This window comes from Macaca fascicularis, chromosome 15 (genome assembly GCF_037993035.2).
Source record: "Macaca fascicularis isolate 582-1 chromosome 15, T2T-MFA8v1.1".
Lineage (NCBI taxonomy): Eukaryota > Metazoa > Chordata > Mammalia > Primates > Cercopithecidae > Macaca > Macaca fascicularis.
In genome coordinates, this window is record NC_088389.1 from 84,161,064 (window position 1) to 84,184,623 (window position 23,560).

General features: G+C 37.8%; 1 protein-coding gene across 1 annotated transcript; it reads left to right on the forward strand.

Moving 5' to 3' along the window:
- On the forward strand, nt 1-3,721 carry CER1 (cerberus 1, DAN family BMP antagonist). The gene is made up of 2 exons (XM_005581704.5): nt 1-568; nt 2,345-3,721. The coding sequence occupies exons 1-2, from the start codon at nt 62-64 to the stop codon at nt 2,639-2,641; spliced, it is 804 nt and encodes a 267-aa protein (XP_005581761.1). The 5' UTR covers nt 1-61; the 3' UTR covers nt 2,642-3,721.
- The last annotated feature ends 19,839 nt before the right edge of the window (nt 3,722-23,560 follow it).

The following is a 23,560-nucleotide window of genomic DNA, read 5'->3' on the forward strand; positions in this document are numbered from 1 at the left end:
AGAGAATGAGCCTCTCCTTTGGGCCTCATCATTTACAAAAGAAGCTTGGGCCCCTGACAGCATGCATCTCCTCTTATTGCAGCTGCTAGTACTCCTGCCTCTAGGAAAGGCCACACGGCACCAGGATGGCCGCCAGAACCAGAATTCTCTTTCCCCTGCACTCCTGCCAAGGAATCAAAGAGAGCTCCCCACCAGCAACCATGAAGAAGCTGAGGAGAAGCCAGATCTGTTTGTCGCAGTGCCACACCTTGTAGGCACCAGCCCTGCAGGGGAAGGCCAGCGGCAGAGAGAGAAGATGCTGTCCAGATTTGGCAGGTTCTGGAAGAAGCCTGAGAGAGAAATGCGTCCATCCAGGGACTCAGATAGTGAGCACTTCCCACCTGGGAACCAGTCCCTCATCCAGCCGATAGACGGGATGAAAATGGAGAAATCTCCTCTTCGGGAAGAAGCCAAGAAATTCTGGCACCACTTCATGTTCAGGAAAAGTCCGGCTTCTCAGGGGGTCATCTTGCCCATCAAAAGCCATGAAGTACATTGGGAGACCTGCAGGACAGTGCCTTTCAGCCAGGTATGTGTTCTGTGGGGAGAGCAGGTAAGGGTTTGTAGGTGGTAGTGGACAACTGGGATGGATGGAGAGTAAGGGAAAAGGCTGTTGGGAGCCTGACTCTAGCTTAACTACAGATTTGGTCCTTAGGCATTCATCATAGGATTTGGCAAATGTTAAGTTTCCTTCTGACCTTTCCATTTTTTCTTGGCATTCTGGAAATGCTGCAAGAATGATATGATGAATCTGTCAATATCAGTAATCATTCACATTGAAGACACAGAGCTTTGTTTTATTCATTTATTTTTGCATTGGAAGTGATCTACTCAGAGATATGAGTCAGACTGTACCCTCAGTTAGGAAACTGAGAATTTAGAGTAATCACCAGAACTCCTCTGTAGCTATCTTTCTGCACTCTATTCATATGTGGATGAGCAGGTCAACTCCATTTGTTGATAAGGTGGGGTGCCTTGGACTCCTCCCCAAACACTCTCATATCCATTTACAATGGTCTTCATCCCCATATTCCGTACTTAACTACTTTACAGGTTTATAAGGGGCTTCTTTAATGGCTTACTAAAGCTATCCCACAACCTCAAAGTATGTTGAGGTTCTCAGGCAAAAGTTGTCATATCATTTCTAGTATTATGATAGCAAAAAAGTGATTTCATTTATTTTCTCATATGAGCTTTTAAAAAAATCAATCGATGTGAGATTATCTCTCCTCCCCTGAGATTATTTCTCCTGATTCATGTTGTGTTGACTGATTTGTAGTTATTATGATCAATTCCACGCTATTAAGACAAAGGGGCACCCTACTGTCTACTTCCTCTGGTTCTGGCAATACCTACATTCCAAATGTTAAATTAAAACTGAGAACTTGCATTAGGTCCTTGAACATGAAGATATTGAACCAAAAACAATGCAGGGTAGAGTAAAATTTTATAGTCAAGTAATGCTACCCAACTAAGCAAGCAGTAGAATAGGGCAATTGACTGTGCAAGGCAGTTAAGTATTCTGCCTGAAAAGGCAAGGATATGTAGCAATGACAAGTCAATTACCAAATAATAATGACTACTCTGTTGGCCATGTGCAATTAGAAAATTACTCCTAAGAATCAGGCAATCAAATTTCCTTTGAAATTCTTCTTTTGAATTCTATTGCTAATTAGATTAAAATTAAGACGTTTGACTCTTACATATTTTGAAAGGCACATAAAGCTAGGTGCTTGGAGTTATGAGAGGTAAAGGTGAGGTAATGCACAATGATTTGCAAGCATACACATTGTAACTCTGCTTGCATACAACTTCATAGACTTGAATGTACTACAGGTCTTGCAGAATAGGGTAGAATTAAACCCATAGTGTTCTAATCTATTCTATGATCAATTTAACAAATATGTATTGGGAGTCTACTATGCACAAAGCGCTGTGAGGAATAAAAAGGCAAGGCACATTACTTATGTAAGATAATTACCATTAGAATTTTTCAATTGCTCACATCCAATTAAACAAAATTTCTTAAAGTCTGACACTAATAGTGTAGAGTAAAATATTTTTATGTTAACTTAGGGATTCCCTAAAGGCTATTTAATAATTTGCTCAATAAAGAAAGTTTAATTGAAGTGGTTCTATGCCCTTATAGATACCATCACTTGCATATTGCAAATTATATCGAAAATTGGAAAGCTTTGAAATTTTTAGTGTATATTATCCTCAGATTTATAGTCCCTAGCTTCTGCATTATGTGTGTTAAAGAAATAATTCAAAATAACGTAATGGAAATCTGTTTGCTTTTTAGACTATAACCCACGAAGGCTGTGAAAAAGTAGTTGTTCAGAACAACCTTTGCTTTGGGAAATGTGGGTCTGTTCATTTTCCTGGAGCTGAGCAGCACTCCCATACCTTCTGCTCTCACTGTTTGCCTGCCAAGTTCACCACGATGCACTTGCCACTGAACTGCACTGAAGTTTCCTCCGTGATCAAGGTGGTGATGCTGGTGGAGGAGTGCCAGTGCAAGGTGAAGACGGAGCATGAAGATGGACACTTCCTACATGCTGGCTCCCAGGATTCCTTTATCCCAGGAGTTTCGACTTAAAGAGCTATCCCACTATTACCTTTGAAAAGCAAAACCACACAGCAAAGATGCTGATTATTCAGTCTGAAAATGTTAAGTGGGTACATAACATTTTCAGGGAAAGGTGACTTGAAAAGTAGTTTTAAGATAGAACGATAGAGGAAATGATATTAGTCTAGTTATTGGTACATGTTTGGGACCTTGTCTCAGTTCTGCCACTAACTGGCCATAGAATGTTAAGTTGTAAAACCTTTCTCCATCTAAAGATTTTCATCTATAAATGAGGGACCCAACCTAGATGATTGCTAAAATCCTTTCCACTACTAATATTCCGTGATGTATTTTCTCCAAGTTTGGGTAAAAGCCCTCCATCTAAAGAAGGAAAAGAAATAAGTGAGACCATAAAAATGGGCTTCTTTAATAGTGTGTCAAATCACCAGCAAGCAAACAAGCAAGATAGAGAGGGAGGAAGGAAGGAAGGAAGGTAGAAGGAAGAGAAGGAAGGAAGGAAGGAAGGAAGGAAGGAAGGAAGGAAGGAAGGAAGGAAGGAAGGAAGGGTAGGTAAAGTATTTGTAGGAAAGATTCTCATACTTGTAGTTACTTTTGCAATCCAAGCAGTGTTTTACTTGACTTCTATCAGATGATTAAGTCTTTCCACAGATGTCAGGAGTAATTTGCTTGGTTGCCTCCTTTTTAACAATACTCCTCATATAAAGTACTTAATGTCAGGTGTCTGACTTTGAAGAAGGAACAGTGATGTTACTTTTAGTAGTTTATATAGGGAAGAGGAACAATCACTGGTAGCCAAACAAGTACCTATATTATGAGGAAGGAAAAATACATGACCACTACCAGGTTTAAAGATCAATCCAGAGATGCTAATGAAAGTAACCCCCAAGAATTCAATCTTCAGGCGAAATTATTTACTCACATGCATTTTGAGTTAGGTAGTAAAGTTTCTATGTTTGAATGACTGGTTTTTGCTATTTAATACAACTTTGTACTATAAATTTTATTCAGCAAATGACAAAATTACAGGTTCTGAAAATATTCTGGATATTTTAATGCATTAAATTTTAGTATATGAAGCATTCTGAAAAATGTTCTTATATTTTTCCCTTATTTGTTTCATCTCATAACTTAAAGGTACTATCAGGAGATTACCTAACTTGAAGCATTTCTGGAATATCTTCATAGACTTATGACACTGGCCCAAGGGTTTCTTCTGATCTGTAAGCAGCCTTCTGTTTAAGTCTCTCAATCACCTCTCTCCTGCCTGTATTAATTTTTACACATATATGGTACAGAACTGCCTTTTCCCAGACTACTTTTTCTAGACTAGTTATTCAAATTTTTATTTTTAAAAATTATTTTAATAATTAGGTTTCTTTTACTTTTAGTGCACACACATTTCCCAGAATAACTGTTGTTTTAAATAAATCAGTTTATATTTTAATTCTATTCCTCTTTAATCACACCATCTAACATGACATTCTAAAGAAGCAAAGGCATTTATATTTAGTATATATTATGCAACACATCAACATGAATATGAGTTATACAGATACACACATGGCATTTACATTGGAATATATTATTATACCCTTTGGTGGTCAAAGGCAACCTAGTTGGCCAAGATATGGTCATAAGGATAAAATTGTTAAGCATTAATGATATCTCAGCTGGTCAATATGTTTTGGTGCCAAAAGCTATCAAACAGCTGTCATGATTGCAATTGCCTAACCCTGATTATGAAAACCCATCTCTGCCAATTGGACTGTCCTTCTCCTTACGTACTTGTAAATCCCTTTCATCCATCCTTGCAAATAGACTCTCAAGCCCAAACCCCAAACAATTATCTGTTTTATTCAAATTTTGGTCTGCCCTTCACTTGCATGTAAATTCTAGATGGGATAGTTGATAGTGGTATCAAACCTTACATTTATAGAATAATTGCATGAAACTCAACGAAATTGCTCATATTCAATCATTTTTACTTACAAAAAAGGCAATTTACAATGGTTGAACATAATATGTAGGAGCATAAGAAACCAAGAGGAAAAACACAAATATTGAACATTTATTAAGTGCCAGATACTGTGCTGTCTTTTACAAAAAGTAAACCATTTAATCCTCACAAAAATTATATAAAGTAGGTAATCACTGTATTTTATGGGTAAGAAAAGCAAGCCTTTAAAAGTTGCAACAATTTGCCTAAGAGCATTTGGAGAATATTTTCTATTTTGAATTAAAATATTTGCTCATTTGTTCTTTGTCAGTTTATATTGAACTCTTCCAGGTCTCTTGCCTATAGGCCTCAAAGCTAATTTCTTTTCACCTCTTATCTAGCTCTCTCGTATCTGAAGGATTTTGATGTTATATTTCAAAAAAGAAATCATCTCTAGGTCAGGTTATCAGGCAAATATTTCCTTGATGTGGTTGGTCCTCATGGCATGCCTCTTCATAAATCTTGGTCTCATTTTCCTCTCATATAAAATAAGGCTGGTAATAACTACCTCAAAATTATTGTGATGGTCAAGTGTATATAACAACACTTCAGAGAACTTTAGATCCTGTAAAACTACAAGGGATTAATTTATTCTTCTCCATTCAGACCTTCTATTTTTAAATTTGTTTTGAGAAACTGAAAACACACAGAGAAGTGCAAAGAATAACATAACACTGAAATTCCCATCACCAAAATAAATAGTTACTATTTTGTCATCTTTTGCTTCTAGTCTTTTCTTTAATAAGCCATTTCAGATATAAGTAAAGTTCCTTCTGACCACCACACTGAGTCTTATTCCCCAAGCTTTTGCCTATAAAACATCACACCCTTAAAAATTCCTGCTTATACTTTGAATTCCCTTTTATGATTTTGCAAATTTATACATACTTCCATAAATAATATGTAGTATTATTTTTATATGCACTACTTTAGTCAGCATGTATTTATTTGTCTACCAACTATGTAGAAGATACAGCTCTAGGTGCCATGAATACAAAAAGGGAACAAGTCAGATAAGATCACTGCTCCTATAGAGTTTACATTCTATGGGGGGAGATACGTAATTTGAAACTCAATCAATTAATCAATCAACTTAAAAAGAAAAATATCAGATGGCTGTAAGTGGTATGCAAATAATTAAAATATGCTAGAGATTGATTAGATTGAGTGGTCTCTGAGATGGTGACATTAAAGCAATGCGTTGTGAATTATGTACATGATATTCTCTATTAATTGTTCTATAAGGGCATTTTTCACCACACATAATTCTTGTTTGTTTTTACAAAGTTTTTAGAGGTTTTTCCCATCTGTATTTTATCTCTATTCTAGAAGCTAAGTATTCCTTACAGAGAGTAGTTAACCTAGCTTTGATTTTCTCAATCTGCACAATTTCTTTAACCTGTCAATTTAATTCCTAAATAAGACTTTTATTTATCCTCTGAATTTTTACAGATAATTTAATTTATTCTGTGCAAGACACTGTGCTAAGAACCTTGAGATATTCAAAGATAAATAAGATATATTTCCTGCCACCCTTGAGCTTACAATGTAGTATCAGAGATAATGTATGTAAATTTTAAGGCAATGATAATAGTACTTTTATAAGGACTACTAATTATTGAGTTCTTACTATGTGCTCAGATGCTTTATATTTGTTACCTCCTAGAAGTAGACATTTTATACTCATTTTTTTTTTGACAGGGAGAATGAGAGTTGGAGGGGTTCATTCATTCAGTCCACAAATACTTATGAGTGTCTCTGATGAGCCTGGTCACTGTGCTGGGGACAAAGAATATGAATAAACGAGTATATGATTATCTAAATATAATCCCTGAGTTTAAGAATCCTACTGTCCAGGAACAAGTAACTGCATGTTTTTGCTACTTGTTTACTCCTCCATATATTCTAGAATGATGATCTCTCCATCACACCCTACCCCCAGGCTCAAAACCACTGTCCCAGTGAAGCCTTTCTTAACCCTCAGACAAGTTCGGGTTCACGTCTAACATGATTTCATGACACTGAAACCTTTGTTTTATAGAACTCATATCAACTTTTAATTATATCTTTATTCCAGTCATCATTAATTAAATTATGAGGTCCATGAAAACAGGTATCATATTGCAGGAGGTTTCTTTCAGGATTGTAATTAATGTCTGGAAGGGGCCAGCACACAGTAGGTACTCAATAAATATTTTTTGTCTGCATGAAAGAAAAAATATCAATAGGTATCATCTACTGAGGTTACCTCATGTGTCAGGCACTGTGCCAAACACTTTCTATACATCATTTTATTTAATCCTCGTGAAACCTTATGAGGAAGGGAATATTTATAGATAAAGATGCTAAGGCTCATATAAATAAATAACCTTCCCACAGTATCACTGTTAGGGAATAGGAGAAGCTGAATGAGTCCAAAGCCTAAGCTCTTTCTTACTATGCTATATTGTCCCAAGATAGCAAAGACAGAAATATACATAACATATATATTTATGTATGCATATGTTGCAAATATATGCACATATATAGACACACACATAGATATATACAAATCAAAGTTAAAGACTTAATACTAGTCCATCCCCTCTCTGATTCCCAGAGCCCATTATTCATGCCTGTCTTACCGCACCTGTAACAGTGAGGATGTTTCCAACTCCAGTAGCAGGAAACACACTTCAGAATGTATTAAGAAGGAATGTACTATGTCTCTAACAGGAAGCCTGGAAGGCAGCCAGTTCCTTGGTTGGTCAAGTCAGCAGCTCTATGATTCCATCAAGGACTCTGGTTCCTTTCATCTTTCTGCTCTGTGACTTTCAGTGCGTTTTCTACAAGCTAAAACTTCTCTCAGTCACAACGTGGCTGTTGCAGTTCCAGGCATCATGCTTCAATATTCACACACCAATGTCTCTCCCACTTCCGTCCCTTTTAAAAAGCTAGATAAAATGAGTTATGTCTAGGATAATTGAGCAGTGGAACAAAATCAAGGAATAAAGAGCAAATGGCTGTTGGGCCACAGCTGTTACCACTTTTTAATTAATTATTATTATTTTTTATTATTATTTGAGATGGAATCTCACTGTGTCTCCCAGTCTGGAGTGCTCTGGTACCATCTCGGCTCACTGCAACTTCCGCCTCCTGGGTTAAAGTGATTCTCCTGTCTTAGCCTCTCGAATAGCTGGGATTATAGGCCTGCGCCACCACACCTGGTTAATTTTTGTATTTTTAGTAGAGACAGGCTTTCACCATGTTGGCCAGGCTGCTCTCGAACTCCTGACCTCAAATGATCCGCCCACCTCGGCCTCCCAAAGTGCTGGGATCACAGGCGTGAGGAAACACACCCGGCCCACCTTTTAATTTATCATTATTTATTTACCTGTCTTAAAATCTTTCCTTCTAGAAGGCCGGGCGCGGTGGCTCAAGCCTGTAATCCCAGCACTTTGGGAGGCCAAGACGGGCGGATCACGAGGTCAGGAGATGGAGACCATCCCGGCTAACACGGTGAAACCCCGTCTCTACTAAAAAAATACAAAAAACTAGCCGGGCGAGGTGACGGGCGCCTGTAGTCCCAGCTACTTGGGAGGCTGAGGCAGGAGAATGGCCGTAAACCCGGGAGGCGGAGCTTGCAGTGAGCTGAGATCCGGCCACTGTACTCCAGCTCCGGCGACAGAGCAAGACTCCGTCTCAAAAAAAAAAAAAAATCTTTCCTTCTAGATTATAAACTCCTCAATGGTAAGTCTTTATATAATAACTTATGTATACCTTAACAAAGTATATATCTTTGTTGCCTTTCTGTTCCTAATATATGCTGTATGTTGTATGCTTTATATTTGCATACTGCATAAACATATACACATATACATAAAATGTGATTTTAATGTTTTATAAGGGGTAAATGCTCAATACATGTAAGCTAAATGAACGAATTTTGGGAGCCACTTTTAGAAGGATGGGTTAGTATACATAGTCTGGGAAGCTTTGAATAGCAGCCAGCACATTTTAAGAATGTATGGGGAGTTTTTGAGCAGATTAGGAAGGTATGAGGTTTTTGTTTTGTTTTGTTTTTTTGAGACAGAGTCTTGCTCTGTTGCCCAGCCTACAGTGCAGTGGCATGATCTCAGCTCACTGCAGCCTCAGCTTCCAGTGATTCTTCTGCCTCAAGCCTCCTGAGTAGCTGGGCTTACAGGCATGCACCACCACGCCTGGCTAATTTTTGTATTTTTAGTTGAAATGGGGTTTCACCATGTTGCTCAGGCTGGTCTTGAACTCCTGACCTCAGGTAATCCACCTGCCTGGGCCTCCCAAAGTGCTGGGATTACAGACGCAAGCCACCGCGCCCAGCCGGTATGGGTTATAAAAGTAGTTTCAGAGGGGCTCATGAACCGCCCTGGAGTGTACATAAATGTGTGTATGGGCGTTCTTCAGGGGAGAAGGTCCGAAATTTTGATGAGCTTCTCAAACATTTTCATGAGACAAACATTTTACCAGCGGGTATAATAAATGAGAGAAAGCCTGGAGTCCAGCTGAGCCAGAGAGTTGGAAGAAACCTTGGAAATCATGTGAATTAACCTCTTCATCTGGAGCTCAGAAAAATTGGGTTTCTATTTTGAGAACAGAGGATGAATTTTAAATACACATTAGTGGGTCCTCTTCACCTTGTTGAATCTAATACCCACATGCAGGAGTCCGCAGTGGTGAAATGAGTGAGTAATAGTACCCTGAGCAAAGGAATGGACTTTCCTGTAATACTAGTTTTCCAAAAGCGAGGCCTCATTTATCCACCCACATTTCCAGGGGAGAGTCAGATTTTCATTTCGTGGGTTTCCTCCCTCTTACCCTGTTTTGTTCCCCCTCCTTTCCTCCAAAAGAAATAATCACCAGGGACCCACCTATGGGTGGGGACTTGGTTAATAATGTTTTCAAGGAAATATGACAACTTCTTGTCTGCCAGCTAAGGGAAACACGCCTCTTTCATGTCCCGTGTACAAAAAACAGGAATTTCCAATAAGAGTGTTTTATAAGTCACAATGACGTTATTAAAAGGAAACCTGCAACCTGCCCAAACCTAAGACAAGAAATGGGTGAAAACTTAAATGGATAGACAGAGTCAACATCCTACTCCAGCTCAAGTAAATCACGGAAAGTATGCCCTCTTCAGGCCTGAGATCCACGAGATTTAATAGTGTTTTTGAGCCTTGAAAAATAATGTCCTGTAGCTTTACAGGATTATGAGAACATAGTGTAAACTCCTCATTGAAGGGGCTCCCAAATGTGCATATATGAGCAAAAAAAGACCCTATACCCCATTCTCCCCCTTGTCCTTAAAGGAGATTATAAATCCTGTCATAGCTCTAAGAAAAACTGCAAATTGGGTAGAATTTTCTTTGGCATCCACTTTTCCTGCTTCCTGCCTCTGGTCTCCCCCTTGGGCTCCCTTCCCTTTCTTACCCTCATTTCAGGATATTCAAATTATCTTTAATGCCTCAGGGCTCCTAATTAAAGTCTATTCATCCACCCAGCCCATTGATGTATTAATTTAATTATCATTTATTTAGAGTCTATTAAGTGTCAAGCACTGTGCCTATTGGAGGACTAAGATGGCTGACAGGATCCTGCCCTAGAGAAGACAGAATTTTCCTGGCTGAGAGTTTGGGTTTCATTCTATAGGCAACTGCTTCTGAACCTTGGTTGTGTATTAAAATTACCTATGAGCTTTTAAAATACAGAGAGGCTTTTCCAATGGGTGAAAATGGCGTTTGGGGATCAGCAGGCCTTGGTCTATATATTTTTAAAGCTCCACAAGGGATTTTGCTGCAAGGTCAGATAATGGGGAGGTAGGGAGTCACTGAAGAATACTCACCACATGAATTCTGCACTCCTGCTCAGATTTCTTCTAGAAAGAAAATATCGTGCTGTTCTCCTAACCCTTTTTGATCCTCCTGTTGTTTTCCACCGAAACTCTCTTCCAGGCTCTTTAGATTTCAGTTCTGTGCAATTAAGGAGTGATATTACTCCTACCCATTAACTTAATTGCATTTTTAGCTCAGAGGAAATAAGGGTCTTTACGTATGTTGATTTTTTCTCCTTAAAACAAGTTGCTCTTTAAACAATTTTCTAAATTGACATTAAATTATACAGATTTACTGCTTATACCATATTGTTTTGAAGTAAATAACATTGTGAAATGACTAAATCTAGCTAATAACCATAACACATTACCTCACAGTTACCATTTTTGTGGTGAGAATACTTTACACTTTTAGTTTTTTCAAGAATACAAGGTACAGTTACCTCTATCCCCATGTTGTACAATAGATCTCTTGAATTATTCCTCCTTAGGGAAATTTTGTCTTTTGACCATCCCCCAACCTGTTCCCAGCAACCATCCCAGCTCCTTGTAATCACCATTCTACTACTTCTATAAGAGCTTTTCTTGTTTTAGATTCCACAGGAGTGAGATTGTGCAGTACTTGTCTTTTCATACTTAGTTTATTTCACTTAGCATAGTGTCCTCTAAATTCATCCATGTTGTTACAAATGACAGGATTTCCTTCCTTTTTAAAGTTGAATAGTATTCTGTTGTGAGTATATAACACATTTTCTTTATCCATTCATTTATTGATGGGCACTTAGCTTAATTCCATATTTTAGTGATTGTAAATAATGTTGCAGTAAACATAGGAATGTAGATATCTCTTTGACATCCTGATTTTATTTTCTTTACATCTATACCCAGTGGTGGGACTGCTAGGTCATACAATATTTCTGTTTGTAGTTTTTTAGGGAAGCTCCACATTGTTTTTCATAGTGGCTATACTAATTAACATCCCCACCAAAAATGTGCTAATTTTTCCACATCCTCACTAATGCTTATCTTTCATCTTTTTGATAATAGTCATTTTAACAGGTGTGAGGTGGTATCTCACTGTGATTTTAATTTGCACTTCCCTGATGATTAGGGATGTTGAGCATTTTTTTTCATATGTCTCTTGAAGATTTGTATATATCTTGTGGAGAAATGTCTATTCATATCCTTTGCCCATTTTTAAATTGGATTACAGTAGCTTCCCCCTTATCCACAGAGGATATTTTTCAAGATCCCCAGTGGATTTTTGAATCAGTAGATAGTACAGAACCCTATTTATACTATTTTTAAAATTTTGACTACAGAGATGGCTGCTAAGTGACTAAAGGGTAGGTAGCATATATATAATATGGTTATGCTGGAAAAACAGATGATTCATATGCTGGGCAGATGAAGCCAGACAGTGCAAGATTACATAACACTTCTCAGAATGGCACACGACTTAAAAATTATGAATTGATTATTTCTGAATGTTTCCATTTAATATTTTCAGACTGTGGCTGACCACAGGTAACAAACCACAGAAAGCAAAACCACAGATAAGGGGGGACTGCTATATTCATTTTCTTGCTATTAAGTTGTTTGCATTCCTTACATATTTTGAGTATTACCCTTTAACAGACATATATTTTGCAAATATTTTCTCCCATTCTGTAGGCTGTCTGTTCACTCAATTGATTGCTTCCTTTCTATGCAGAAGCTTTTGTTTGCTATAAACCCATTTGTCTATTTTTGCTTTTGTTGCCTGTGCTTTTGGGGTCATATCCAAAATAAATCACTGCCCAGACCAATGTCATGGAGCTTTTTCCCTCTTTTCTTCTAGTAGTTTTATAGTTTCAGGTTTTACATTTCAGTCTTTAATCCATTTTGAGTTGATTTTTATACGTGATATGAGATAAGGGTCTAATTTCATTTTTCTGCATGTGAATATCCAGTTTTCCTGACACCATTTACCTTTCCCCATTGTGTGTTCTTGGTGCCTTTGTCAAAAATCAGTTGGATGTTGGTGCGTGAATATATTTCTGGCCTCTCTATTCTGCTTCATTTGTCCATGTGACTCTTTTTAATGTCAGTACCATGCTGCTTTGGTTATTATAGCTTTATAGCTTATTTTGAAGTCAGGTAGTATAAGGCCTACAGCTTTATTCTTTTTGCTCAAGATTGCTTTAGCTATTTGGTGTCTTTTGTGGTTCCAGACAAATCTTAGGATTGTTTTTTCTATTTTGTGAAGAATATCATTTGTATTTTAAATAGAGGTTGTGTTGAGTGTGTAGATCTCTGGGCAGTATGGACATTTTAACAATATTAGTTTTTCCAATTTATGAACATGGAATATCTCTCCATTTATTTTTCTTCTTCCAATTATTTCATCAACATTTTACAGTTTTAAATGTAGAATTTTTCACCTCCTTGAATAAATTTATTCCTAAGTATTTTATTTTTTGATAACTTTTTCAGATGGGATTATTTTCTTGATTCTCTTTTCAGATAGTTTGCTATTAGTGTATAGAAATGCTATTGGTTTTGTATGTTGACTTGTATCCTGAGACTTTACTGAATTTGTTCATTAATTCTAATTTTTTTTTGATGGAGTCTTTAGGGTTTTTTATATGTAAGATCACATTATCTGCAAACAAGGATAACATAATTTCTTCCTTTCCAATTTGGATGTCTTTCATTTATCTATCTTGCCTAATTGCTCTGGCTAGGACCTTCAGTAATATGTTGAGTAGAAGTGGTGAGAACGGGTATTCTTGTCTTGTTCCTGCTCTCTGGAGAAAAAAGCTTTCAAATTTTCTCCACTAAGTGTCAGGTTAGCTGTGAATTTGTCAGGTATGACCTTTATTTTATTAATGTACTTTCCTTCTATGCCTAATTTTTTGAGAATTTTTATCATGAAAAGATGTTGAATTTTGTTGAATACTTTTTTGCACCCATTGAAATAATCATATGGATTTGTCCTTCATTCTGTTAATGTGATGCATCACATTTATTGATTTATGACTGTTGAACCATCCTTATATATCTGGGATAAATCAGCTTGATCATGGTGAATGATCTTTTTAATTTGCTGTTGAATTCGGTTTGTTAGTATTTTGCTGTGGATTTGTGCATCCATGTCATTAGTGATACTGGCTTGTAGTTTTCTTTTCTCGTTGTGTTCTTATCTGACTTTGGTGTCAAGGTAATGCCGGCCTCAAATGAGTTTAAAAGTAGTTGCTCCATTTTGATTTTTTAGAAGAGTTTGAGAAGAGTTTCTTTTAGTTCTTTAAACATTTGACAAGATCCAGCGGTGAAACCATCAGATCTTAGGCTTCTTTTTGATGGCAGACTTTCAAAAAAATTTTAAGTTCTGGGATACATGTGCAGAGCGTGCAGGTTTGTTACATAGGTAAACATGTGCCATAGTGGTTTGCTGCACCTATCAACCCATCACCTAGGTATTAAGCCCCACATGGGATTAGCTATTTATCCTGATGCTCTCTCTCCCCCTGGCCCCCGACAGGTCCCAGTGTGTGTTGTTTCCCTCCCTGTATCCATGTATTCTCTTTGCTCAGCTCCCACTTATGAGTGAGAACATGTAGTGTTTAGTTTTCTCTTCCTGTGTTAGTTTGCTGAGGACGATGGCTTCCAGCTTCATCATGATCTGCAAAGGACATGATCTCATTTCTTTTTATGGCTGCATAGTATTCCATGGTATATATGTACCACATTTTCTTTATCCCATCTATTATTGATGAACATTTGGGTTGGTTCCATATCTTTGCTATTGTGAATAGTGCTGTAATAAACATATGTGTGCATGTATCTTTATCATAGAATGATTTATATTCCTTTGGGTATATACTCAGTAATGGGATTGCTGGGTCAAATGGTATTTCTCATTCTAGATCCTTGAGGCAGTAATAAATAGCCTACCAACCAAAAAAAGCCCAGGACCAGACAAATTCACAGCTGAATTCTACCAAAGGTACAAAGAGGAGCTGGTACCATTCCTTCTGAGAGTATTCCAAACAATTGAAAAGGAGAGACTTCCCCTAATTCATTTTATGAGGCTAGCATCATCCTGATACAAAAAACCTGGCAGAGACACAACAAAAAGAGAAAACTTCAGGCCGATATCCCTGGTAAGAATCAATATGAAAATCCTCAATAAAATACTGGCAAACCAAATCCAGCAGCACATCAAAAAGCTTATCCACCACCATCAAGTTGGCTTCATCCCTGGGATGCAAGACTGGTTCAACATACACCAATCAATAAGTGTAATTCATCACATAAACAGAACTAATGACAAAAACCAGATGGGAGATTTTTTATTACCAATTCAATCTACTTAGTCATTATAGGTCTGTCAAGGTTTTCTATTTCTTTATAATTCAGTCTTGGTGGGTTGTATGTGTCAAGAAATGTATCCATTCTTCCTATATTATCCAATTTATTGCCATATAATTGTTCATAATAGTCTTCTATGATACTTTGTATTTTTGCTGAATCAGTTGTAATATTTTCTTTCTAATTTATGGTTGTATTTATTTGAGTCGTCTTTTCCTTTTCTCATTCTAGCTAAAGGTTTGTTGATTTTTAAAAAAATCTTTTCAAAAGCCAACTCAAAATTGTTGCTCTTTTCTATTGTTTTATAAGTTTTAATTTCATTTGATAATGCTCTGATCTTTATTACTTTCATTGTCCTACCAACTTTGAGCTTTGTTTTTGCTTTATAATTTGTAACATTAGGTTGTTTATTTAAGTTCTTGCTTCTTTTTTTGAAGTAGGTGTTTATTTCTTTAAATTTCCCTGTTAGAACAGTCTTTTCTGGATCCCATAGGTTGGTATGTTGTGTTTCCATTTCCATTTGTCTCAAGAAATTTTTTCATTGACCTATTAGTTGTTCAGGATTATGTTGTTTAATTTCCATGTATTTGTGAATTTTCTGAAGTTTCCCCTGTTATTGATTTCTAATTTTACACCATTGTGATCAGAAATGATGGTTGATAGGATATCAGTATTCTTAAATTTGTTAAGACTTGTTTTGTGGCTTAACATAAAATCTATGCTGAAGAATGTTCCATGTGCAGTTTAGAAAAATGTATATTCTGCAGCTGTTGAATGGAATGTTTTGTATATGTCTGTTAGGTCCATTTGATCTACAGTGTAGTTGAAGTTCTGTATTCCCTTATTGATTTTTAGTCTGGATGATCTGTCAATTGCTGAACATGGAGTGTTAAAGTCCACTACTGTTATTTTATTGCAGTATATCTCTCCCTTTATACCTATAAATATTTGCTTTATATATTTAGATGCTCTGATGTTGGGTGGGTATATATTTACAATTGTTGTATCTTCTTGCTCAATTGATTCCTTTAATATTATATAATGACTTTCCTTGTCTCTTTTTATGGTTTTTGACTTGAAGTCTGTTTTGCCTAATATACATATAACTACTCCTGCTCTTTTTCTGTTTCAATTTGCATAGTATGTCTTTTTCCATCCCTTCACTTTCAGTCTATGTGTGTACTTGTGGTGAAGCAAGTTTCTTGTAGACGACGTATCACTGGGTCTTGTTTTTTTTAAAATACTTTCAGCCACTCTATGTCTTTCAATTGGAAAATTTAATCCATATATATTCAATGTAATTATTGATAGGTAGTTTTTTTTGTTTTGTTTTGTTTTTTTCTAGATCTTTTGTTTCTTTCTTCCTCACTTGTGGCTTTGTGGCTTTTTCACTTCCTTTGTAGTGAAGTGGTTTTTTCTAGTGGTATGTTTCAGTTCCTTGCTTTTTAATTTTCGTGCATCTACTATAGGTTTTTGTTTTGTGGTTAACATGAAGCTTACGAAAAAAATTTTATAGTTATAGTAGGTTATTTTAAGCTGATAAAAACTTAACTTTGATTGCAAAGTAAAACAAATCTTTACACTTTTACTCCACTCCCCCAATGTTTTGAATTTTTCATGTCACAATTTACATCTTTTTGTACTGCATGTCTCTTGACAAATTATTGTAGCTGTTATCATTTTTAATAGTTTTGGTTTTTTTACCTTCATTCTAAAGATGTAAATGATTTATCCACCACTATTACAGTATTAGTCCTCAACTTACAATGGTTTAACCAACAAATTTTTTACTTTATGGTGGTTTTATTGTGATGTAACCTCATCACAGGTTGAGGAGCTTCCTATGACTTATGATGGGTTCTACTAGAATGTGCGTCACTATTGCAAAGTCAATACATTGTAAGTCAAACTATGATGAGTCAGGGACTGTCGGCTGTGTTGTCAGCATTAAATGCGCTTTTAACCTGAAATGTTTTTTACTTACAATGGGGATATCATAACCCCATCATAAATTCGAATACAGATGCTCCTGAAATTATGATGTGGTTATGATATGCCCATTGTTTCAGGAGCATCTGTATTCTGAATTTGACTGTGTGCTAAGTTTTACCAGTGAGTTTTATGCTTTTAGGTGTTTTTGTGTTACTCATTGGCATTCTTTTATTTAAGCTTGAAGAACTTCTTTTAGCATTTCTTGTAAGACAAGTCTGGTGGCAATGTACTCCCTCAGCTTTTGTCTGTCTGGGAAAGTATCTCTCCTTCGTTTCTGAAAGACGGCATTGCTGGTACATTATCCTTGACTGGCAGGTTTTTTTCTCCTTCAGTAATTTGAATATATCACCCTACCCTTTCTTTGCCTGTAAGATTTCTGCTGAGAAGTCTCTGCTGGCTATCTTGGAACACTCTTATATGTTATTTGCATCTTTTCTCTTGCTGCTCTTAAGATCCTCTCTTTGTTTCAGATTTTGACAGTTTGATTATGATTTGATTATAATATGTCTTAGGGTATTCTTATTTTGATTGAATCTGATCAGAAACCTTTGATCTTCCCGTACCTGGATATATTTCTCCAGATTTGGGAAGTTTACTTCTATGATTTTTTTAAACAAGTTTTCAGCTCTTTTATCTTACTCTTCTTCTTTAGTTGCTTTGACTAGAACAGTTGCTGTTTTGATGTCCCATAAATCCCATAAGCTTTTTCCATTCCATTTTATTCTTTTTCTCCTGGAACTGCATAATTTCAAGTACTCTGTCTTAGAGTTCACAGACTCTTTCTTCTGCTTGATCAAGTCTATGACCTATTGCTCTCTATTGAATTTTTCATTTCATTCATTGTATTTTTCACTCCTAGGATTTTGTTTGAATCTTTAAAATTATTTTAGTCTTTGTATTACATTTTTCATTCTGGTCACTTGTTTTCCTCACTTCATTGCATTGATTCTCTGTTTCTTGAAGTTTGCTGAGCTTCCTTAAAATGATAATTTTGAATTATTTGTCAAGCAGTTTATGCATTTCCATTTCTTTAGAGTCAGTTATTGACCCTTTATTTTGTTCATTTGGTGATGTCATGTTTTCCTGATTATTATTATTTTTCTTTTGAGATGGAGTTTTGTTCTTGTCATCCAGGCAGGAGTTCAGTGGCATGATCTCGGCTCATTGCAACCTCTGCCTCCCCAGTTCAAGTGATTCTCCCGCCTCAGCCTCCCAAGTAGCTGTGATTACAGCCGTCAGCCACCATGCCCAGCTAATTTTTGTATTTTTAGTGCAGACAGGGTTTTACCATGTTGGCCAGTCTGGTCATGAACTCCTGACCTCAGGTGATCCCCATGCCTTGACCTCCCAAAGTGTTGGGATTGCAGGCATCAGCCACTGCATCCAGCCTTTTCTTGATTATTCTTATTCCTTGTAGTCGTGTGTTGATGTCTTTGCATTTGAAGAAGTATGTGCTTATTATAGTCTTCACCAACTGACTTTTTCTGAGAAAGTTTTGCAGCAGGCACACAGAAGCCTGGTGCACCACAAATACCAGAAGCCCAGGACAGATGCAGCTGGCATAGCACTGAGAAACCCCAGGCTTCTGGCCTGCCAGAAGCCCAGGGGTCCCACTATGGCTGGTTCAGCTTTGCCTGAAGCCTGGGGCCTGCTGTGGTTGGTGTAGTGCTGAGGCATACCAGAAGCCTGAGGACACTGAGGACTCCCTGCTGCTGAGAGCTGTATGGAGCCCAGAACCACTAAAGTTGGCCTGATGGTGATAAAGAGATTGAGTTCACCATGCCAGCCTGAAATCTGGGGTAGTATAGACCTGACTGGTGCTGAGACTCATTCTGCAGGGTAATTGTGTAAAAGACTGTGGGGGAGTTTTCATGGTACTGAATTTCACAATAGTGGGCCCAGTGTTGGGGCCCAAGAGAATGTCCTAAGTTCACTTCCCTCTCTATCCCCTAAGTGGACAGTGTCTGTCTCTGTGCTGTGCTGCTTGGAGTTGGGAAGGGGTGACACAGGTAATGTAAAACTCTCCCTTCTGCCCTCTTCAATGCATCTTTTCTTATTTTTGTGCTACAACCAGGCACTGTGATCTCTCATCTGTTTTTCTTAGCCCTTGTGAAGGTATTTTTGCATGTGGGTAGTTGTTCAAATTGATATCTCTGTTGGGGGACAATCACTGGAGAGTACTACTCTACCATCTTGCTCCATCCTTCTTCTAAGTTGCACTTTTTATCACATAGTCATTACACTTATTCTTCCATCAGTATTTAGCATTATAATTCGATAATTTTCCACTATTACTGGCCCTAAAACTTACTTCAGGCACTTACTGGCAATGCCTCTTTCTGGGTCCCATACCCAAGGATGCAGATTCAGTGGGTTTGGGGGTATGCTCAGATATCTAAGTTTTTTTCACTTTTTAATTATGAAGATTTTAAAACAAAGCTGAAAAAAAGTACCAAAAATACTTCTGTACATTCTACCTTAATTCAACAATTTGTTGGCATTTTGTCATATTTGCTTTATATCTCAACTTGTATGAATGAGTGTATATGTGTATTCACTACATATTTTTGTATTGTTTGAACATGTGAAAGTAAATTTCAAATATCAAGACACTTCCACCTTTTTTTTTTTTTTTTTTTTTTTTTTTTTTTGATAGAGTCTTGCACTGTTACCTGGGCTGCTGGAGGGCAATGGTGCGATCTCGGCTCACTGCAACCTCTGCCTCCTGGGTTCAAGTGATTCTCCTGCCTCAGCCTCCCGAGTAGCTGGGATTACAGGCACCTGCCACCACGCCCGGCTAATTTTTTGTATTTTTTTTAGTAGAGAGGGGGTTTCACTATGTTGGCCAGGCTGTTTTCAAACTCCTGACCTCATGATCTGCCTGCCTCAGCCTCCCAAAGTGCTGGGATTACAGGCATGAGCCACTGCGTCTGGCCGACACTGCCACTTTAATACTCCAGCAAGCACCTCCTAAGAATATCTACCTATATAATAAGAATACTATAGGCCGGGCGCGGTGGCTCAAGCCTGTAATCCCAGCACTTTGGGAGGCCGAGACGGGTGGATCACGAGGTCAGGAGATCGAGACCATCCTGGCTAACACAATGAAACCCCGTCTCCACTAAAAATACAAAAAAATTAGCCGGGCGTGGTGGCGGCGCCTGTAGTCCCAGCTACTCGGGAGGCTGAGGCAGGAGAATGGCAAGAACCCGGGAGGCGGAGCTTGCAGTGAGCTGAGATCGCGCCACTGCACTCCAGCCTGGGCGACAGAGCGAGACTCTGCCTCAAAAAAAAAAAAAAAAAAAAAAAAAAGAATACTATAATCATTCCTAAGATAATCAATAATATTTCCAAAATATCATCTATATTTTGCATTTTAACAGAAGATTCTGGACCCAGTTGTCTCTCTCTCTCAAGTACAATGGTACAAGTTTCAGACATTATGACAGACCAATGGGGAAGATTTTGGGGGAGCAAGCAGTAAGTCTTATGAGACAACCCAAATAAGCCTCAGGTTAGCTCTGGGTTGACTTCACAAAGTTCATCAGACAAGTGTCCTATCTTGCCAGAATGGCCACTGCACTTGACACACAGTCTAAGCTAAGACAGATAGGTCATGTGGCTCCTAGGAGCCACTCCTACACACTGATTTCAACTATAAGACAGGGGAAACACTCTTTCCTGCCCTAGGAAAATTCAAAGAAAATACTCCTGCCCTCATTTTTAGAATAAAAAGTTGACTGGTGAATGTATAAAAAGGCATCTATATAATTAACTATATACCCTGGTTTAAGTGTTAAAGTTGGCTTCCATGTGAATGATCAGTCAAATTACTCCCTTCTGTGATTAAAGAGTTAAGATTGTGGCCCAGCGTCATGCTCCAGGGCAGTTGTAAGAAATAGAGATCATGGGTGTTGTAGTGTGATAATTTTGCACGCTCTCTAATATTGTCTTCATAAAATAGCATCAGCTGCTGCTGCATACGGTATAACTTTAATATGCTCTTTTAATATTTACAGTGTGCCTATAAAAGATTTCATGATGACAGCTGGTGGTTCCCGTGGTAATTAATAAATGATGGTACAACTGTGATCAGATGGTTTCAGGAAAGAGTCTCTCAGAATGCTGGCTTTCACAAATCCAGTCCTGGGTATGATTTCTGGGGCAGGGTTTTCTAAACCTGAGGTTGACCCCATGTCATTATTTGCCTATGTGGTTTTGTAGAGTTTTATCTCCAGGTTCTTCCCAAACAGCAAAAAGTGGGAAAGAAGACGGAGGAGTGAGAAGGTTGCCTGCTAGAGCAGATAAGAGTTTGGAAGTGACTTTTTGTTTTTGTAATGCAGTTGTAGTGAAACTTACTCCTTGACAAAGAATATGTACATATGTGTGAGTTTGGTAGGTATTGCTATCCGAAGCAGTATAGGTAGTTAATAAATCCCACATGTGGTCAGTGTCTTCTAAGTAGTTGGTCAATCTTTTACCATTGATTCCACTGAATTCCTTCATAGTGTTTGCTTGCCCCAGGCTATTCATCACCACACTTTGAGACCGTATTGCCTATGGAATTTTCTCAGGCATCTCTATTTCCTGTTGCATCCACGTGAACCACATTTTTATCAGCTAAGGCTGAGGCTTCCCACAATGTGTCAAAAGGTGAAATTCCAGATGGCCTCAATTTTCCCATTTATTAGCTGTAGGTACAATGAACTCAAAGCAGGTCTGTTGAATTATTATAGTACATTTGTAAACCAACAAAAGTTAATTCTATAAAGTGTTTTAGAGCCATAAGATATAACAGAAAGTATTTTTTTTTTTTATTACTTTTGATACCAGGATTTTCCTTGAAGGACTTGGAGATTCATTTCTGTATTCAACATTCTCTTCACCTCAGGGAAGTAAAGAAGTACCGTCTCCTTCTGCCTTTTCATCTCCTTTCCCGGAGCTCAGCACTCTCCTCTTTCCTTTCACTTTCTGAGAGCTCAGCACTTCCCATTCTATGTCCACATATAGCCGACGGTAGCCATTAAATTTAAACTCTCAGCTTTTCTCTTCACTCCTTCAAAACCTCCCACTTGGGTACTCTCTGGCTCTTCTTTTGCTTCTGACTTTGGAGATTAAGTAGCTATTCTCCTAGCAAAGGGAATCCTCTTATTTGGACTCTTGATTCTACTAGTGCTCTTGCCTCATACTTTAACTCTTAATTCTAACTTGTCTTTCTTCTATTTTTATGATCTTATCTTAGACATAACTCACGCTTCCTCATCCTGAAACACAAAGAGGAGACAAAGCATTAACTCATTTCAAAACCAGCTATGCCTACTGTCACTATTTCTAAATAATCTCTCTTCTCAGTTTAATTACCTAGTTATTAAAAATCTACTCTTGAGTTTTCCAGGAAAATCCTAGTCACTAAATCTAATGGTCTTTCCTCATGCCTTATGATCAACCTTTCTTCAGACTTTCGGATCCCTGACCATCCCCCTGCCTGTCCTCCACCAATTCCCTCCCCTCCCTGGACTTTTGCAAACCGTTCAGTATCAAAGACCAGATATAGATCCCTCCTCCAAGGGCCTGCCAACCACTCTCATTCTTCCTTTGTACTTTTTAGTTTCATTGTGTATTAATTCAACCAAACTACTGAACATCTATAATGGACATAGCATTGTGGGAAAAATGGAAAGACAAACACAAATAAGACTGGATCTGTTCTTTCATGGAGCTTACTGTCTTCTGGGGAATATTTATACGCAAACAGATCATTACAGCGTGATAAGATCTGTGATAGATGAGTCAAGAGAATACCGTGGAAGCCCAACAGAAGGTGCCTAACTTAGTCTGGTTGTTCAGCAGTAACAGACTACCAGAGATCTGAAAGAGGAGTACAGAGTTAGCAGCAGAGAGACAGGGAAAATGATGGGCCAGCAAGCAGTTCAGTGCTACTGTAACACACATTGGAAGGAAAGGCAGAGGAAGGAGTTGAGAGATGGCAGCAGAGATGAGACTGAAGAGGTCAGATCGTTAAGGAACTTTTACGCCATGCTAAGATTTCATTTTACAATAAAGACATGGGCAGAGTGATGAGAGTGCTTAGCTTTGCTTTTATGGAAGAGTTCATGAGTGATATTGTGCAAAATGGATGGGGTGGGGGCAAGATTAGAGATAGGATGACTACTGCTGTAGCACAGGTGAAAAATAATGACAACCTGAACTCAGTGCTGTAGGAATGCAAAGAAATGAATGGCTTCGAAGGATCTTGTGGAAGTGAAATTGATCGAGTTTGGTGACTGGGTGTGAATGGATTGAGAGGGAGGAGACAGATGTTCTTAGTTTTCAAGCTTAGACAACAGATGTTTCTGAAATTGCAATACTAGGGGGAGAAATAGAGCTGGGGTGGTAGTGAAATTAGTTTTTGGACACATGGAGTCTGAAGGTCTGTGGAAACATTCTTCTGGGACCTGCCATAACTGAGATTTTTCTCTTTGCTTTGGAATAGGGCTCTTTTGATTTTTAAAATGCCAATGAGGTAAAAATTTGTGAGACAGCAAGAGATAAAAGCCAGTGAAAGGCCTTTATATACTCTTATTTCTTATCCAAAGCAATGTGCAAATCATATTTAGATGTTACCCACCACTGGCTTCAGCTTTCCACCTGAGGGTAACTGTCATAACAGTTACTGAGTCATTTCTCATGCCAGATTCAGGTCTAAATGCTTGATGTATATTGATTCCTTTGATCTTCATAC